Source organism: Ammodytes marinus (genome assembly GCF_949987685.1).
Source record: "Ammodytes marinus genome assembly, chromosome: 13".
Lineage (NCBI taxonomy): Eukaryota > Metazoa > Chordata > Actinopteri > Uranoscopiformes > Ammodytidae > Ammodytes > Ammodytes marinus.
Window position 1 is genome coordinate 30,437,343 of NC_137217.1, and position 4,328 is coordinate 30,441,670.

The 4,328-nt window shown below is 37.9% G+C and overlaps 1 protein-coding gene across 1 annotated transcript; it reads right to left on the reverse strand.

Annotated features, from left to right (window-relative positions):
• Positions 1-205: 205 nt before the first annotated feature.
• LOC307259799 (acidic mammalian chitinase-like) lies at positions 206-3,317 on the reverse strand (the record flags this gene model as incomplete). Its single annotated transcript, XM_080039802.1, has 11 exons — positions 3,169-3,317; positions 3,055-3,081; positions 2,713-2,917; positions 2,568-2,624; positions 2,306-2,471; positions 2,094-2,218; positions 1,856-2,009; positions 1,222-1,404; positions 761-877; positions 532-664; positions 206-411 (listed from the first exon to the last, which is right to left on the reverse strand). Exons 1-11 carry the CDS (start codon positions 3,191-3,193, stop codon positions 206-208), a joined length of 1,398 nt encoding a protein of 465 aa, XP_079895928.1. The 5' UTR covers positions 3,194-3,317.
• Between the last annotated feature and the right edge of the window lie 1,011 nt (positions 3,318-4,328).

The window sequence follows — 4,328 nt, forward strand, 5'->3', positions numbered from 1 at the left end:
ACCTATATAAAATGCCTATTTTTTAGTATATCAGGCCCCAGAACACCTGAGAGAGAGAGAATGAAGGAGGCAAGAGGAGGGAGGAGAAAACAAGGCGGGAGCCGTAACAGTACATTCTCATTTTTATGAACTTAATGCAGACACTCAGGAAATTGTTAACGCAACAGAAATAATGTTTGATGACTGCAGTTTTTTTTTACAGCTTTTAAGGCCAGTCACAGCATTTGCAGCTTTCCCGGAAAACCAAAGTAGCTGGGCAATGTTGGATGTAGGTGATGCCGTTGGCACCACAGTTGTAAAAAGAACCTGGAGCATCTGGTTTGGCATATTGCCCCGCGGTCTTGTCAGCACAGAAGTTGTCTGGGATTTCAGGTGGAGCGGTAGTTGTAGGTCTGGGTGTCACTGGAAGATCTTTGGAAATAAGTAAATCATTAGAATTGTATACAATCAGAATGAACAAAAGGTCAAACAGTGAATGCTGTGGGGATTATGACAAAGTATTTTAACCATCAGTATATGATTTCTACTCACCCGAGGCTAAAAGAGAGCGGAGATGGCTGATGAGGGGGTAGTTTCCTTCTTCACAGAACTGACCATTAAAGTCATCTAGATCCAGAGCCCAGACAAAGGCTCCACCAAATCGGTTGTCTTTTAGGTAACGCACCTTATTAAACAACAACAGCAACGTGTTAATTTTATCATTGTATTTAACGTAACTTTAGAATTGAGCCGCATTCTTATAAAAGAAACACATGACTACCTTAGCCTCATAGCTGTCCTTGTTGTCATATCCGACCCACTCATTTTGTTTGACGGCATATGGAACTTTTTGTTCCTCAATCAAGTGGATACTCGCCCCTCGAAGAAAAGGGCATATCTAAAAGAGAGAATTAAAGTTTAAATTTCAATCAAACAATGTAGGCAAGGCAAGTTTATTTATATAGCACAATTCAGACACAAGGCCACTCAAAGTGCTTTACAGGGGCAAGATTAGAATACATAAAACACATTATAAAACATTTAAAAGCGAATAAAAGAAGCAAAAAAAAATAAAAAATAAAATTAAAACTCGATTTAAAAACATAATAAAAGAAGCAAATAAAATTAAAATTGCAAGTTAAAAAGGAAACAAAAAAGTTCCTTGTGATAACTTCATAACAAAACCGTTTTTTGTATTTTCATCCCTAACTAATAGTTAGAGAGTGAGATAAATAGTTGCACCTCATAATAGGACAAGAAGCCAGCCTCCCTTGTAAACGCACCAGCAGTGCCCGGACCACTTGCTGGTGCTCCAACCTGACTGTATTGGGTAGACAGTTGAAATGTTGTCCCATATGTAGCAAAGCCCATATTCAGCTTCTCTACAGGTGTTCCCTTGTCCCGCCAATAACTCATGGCAAAGTCCTGAAATTTGAAAAAAAAAAGAGATCAAACTTCCTTTTAAAAGTAGTGCAGATTTTAACTTTTTTCCAAAAATCAGTAAACGAAAATGCTCATAAATTCACAATTCAATCCATACTTTTAAAGCTATAGTGCTTAACCTCTGTCGCCCCCCATGAGGAATTCTGAGGAATTACAACAACACTGTCGTCGGCACATCTACATGAGGCAAGCCGTTGGTGATCATGCATGGTGATCGTTGATATTTATCAACACACAATGTAGTAACATGCTTCATGAACATTCTGATACATTTTCTAAGTCTGTGTCCATTGCACTTTTTTGCATATTGCAAGTATTCATACATCCACTTTTCCACCTCAGCTGAGCATAAAATGTTTTGATTTTTTTTCTTGGAAGTACATTTTTTTTTATAATTTTTTATGCAGCTAAATAAATTCCTCCCTATACTCACAGTATTTAAGTAAATGTTGTCCCCGGTGTCTTGGGATCCTTTGTATAAGGGGCTATGATGTCTTGTCACACTCTCCCGGGGGCCATGATGTCCTGTCACACTCTCCCGGGGAACATGAAAGGCATGCGTCATCACATTAATGAAGTCCAGGTACCTGACAAAATGCAAGAATCAAGTTCACCAAAACATGATGACATCTAATCATGGGGATTATGTTGAGCAAAACATTTTAGTGTACTTTGCAATCTCTGCAATTTCATAACCAGCATCGATGGTTCCTTTGCCAGCAGCCACAGCAGCAGAAACCAACAATCTGGGTCGCCCAGTTGCTGTTCCCTCAGCCTCGTAGGCCTCTAGGAGTTCCTGTGCACCACAGAGTTGTTGAAAAGTCACGTCATGGCTCATGTTAATCATAAGTTCTAAACCAGCAAAAACAACTCTGAATCAAACCTTGCATAATAGAGTGAATCTTGGCTTGTATTCCGCAGTACTTCCTCTTGCATTACGGTATACCCAGTTCAGGTCTAGTCCATCAAAACCATATTGTCTCAGTAGTTTGATAGAAGACTGGATGATTGTATTTCTGTTGGCCTTTGTCGACAACATTGAAGAAAAGCTGGGTAACATTTTGGGGAAAGGAAAACACTTCAAAAAAACATATTTTGTATGTATGTATCTTTATTGATAGTTTTTTTTTTTTTTTTTATCTCACACTTGGGATCCAATGTTCCATCCTGCGACTCCCAACAGTGTTTTAAGATTCTGATTCCTGAGGGAATTTTAAAAATTAAGTTTGCGGCTGGTATTATTTTTTATACCATTTCGGAAGAGATAATGTTAGAAAATCTTTGACTAACCTTTGTTTGAGTCCATTGAATGATTTATAGAGTGTGTCATCGTTCAATTCTGTCTGGACCAATTCATATGCCTCGCTGATCTCAGAAAAGGCATAGATAAGGTGGGTACACAGCTTTGGATCAATATTAAGAGGCATAAACTTCCCATTGCCAGGTCGGTACTGGGACCAGTTAGTGAAATAACAAACCAGTCTGGTAGCCGAGACTTAAAACAGAAGAACAGAAATTGTTTTATTCAAGGAATCCTCATCAACTCCACAAACATAACACACATAAACATATGATCGTATTTGATGGTCTGTTAAGTAGACAAAAGAGTATTTATATAACTTGTGAACTCACCCAAACTGCCAAGGTAAAGACAGAGACCTACAAAGGATTTAGTTAGTGTAAAAAATGAGGTAAAAACACATCAATCAACCAAGATCAATTCCATGCTTTTAAATTGTGCCATACCTGCAATTAGAATTAGCTTGCTCATGGTCGTTGTGTTGGGTGGGATCTTGCCTTGCTCTCAATAGCCCCCTTTCCTTGTAGAGGGTTAGGGGTACAACCAAGGTAATCATTTACCGAGAATAAATGACCGAGAGTATAGGTCACAAAGCTGTTGCCTCATCCAAGTAAGTCAAATAAGAGACAGACTAAAAAAGTAAACATTACTTAACATATTGAGTTAAAAAAAAATATTTTCTCTACTGCATAGTAACAACAACGTTTGAGTAACCCTTTGAAATACATACATTCCATCAGTGCCGGCTCATACCATATTAGTGCCCTAGGCTAAATTGGGATTTGGCATATATACTGCCATGGCAATTACACATTATCAATCAAAATGTGCTACATGAGCCCAATTCAGTATACTTTTTTTTTTACTATAATTTTCAACTAAGCATGACCATATACACTACTAAGTAATTAACTGATGATGTTGCTGACCAATGTCTGTTTATCCAACTTGAAACTAAGTTCACCGCTGTAGCCAGTTCTATCTCCTCACCTGTGAAGTCTCCTCAATACTCTCAGTGCTGCTGCCACTCAAAAATAATATGTAGATAAATAGTGAAAACAGCATTTCAACTTACACAGTTTGGTCTGAAGAACAAGTCTAAGGTGTTTTGCCTCTTTCTGGTTGGTTTACTGGTTGGAGGACAGAAGCAAAACGTACTAGTTGGTAAGGTGAATTATGCATGAGCTGTTTCCATTGATACAGACACTATTCAACAGGACCAACGTACTGTCGCCACCCCTGAATGGTCTAGCATGGCCTCATGAGTATAAAAAGACAAAACAAAAGATCAGCACACAGTCATGTGCATTTAACAAAGCAACATTTCAAACTAAAGTATTTGAAGTTTGATGTCTCAATCACGTACGAAATAGACTATTTGCTGTTTTAACGTGGTCCATTTAATTTCTGCACCTTGGTTTGGATTCAACCACTCTGGACGAAAGCAGTAATTAAATTCCCAATTTATTATAGTCCACATTATATTACTGAGCTCTAACATATTTTGCATTACAATTTAAAAAAACAAGTTGAATCATGATCATAAGGCACCAGTATATGCCTTTAAATCGACACAAGCAATGGTTATATTTATCAAGTTAGAGTG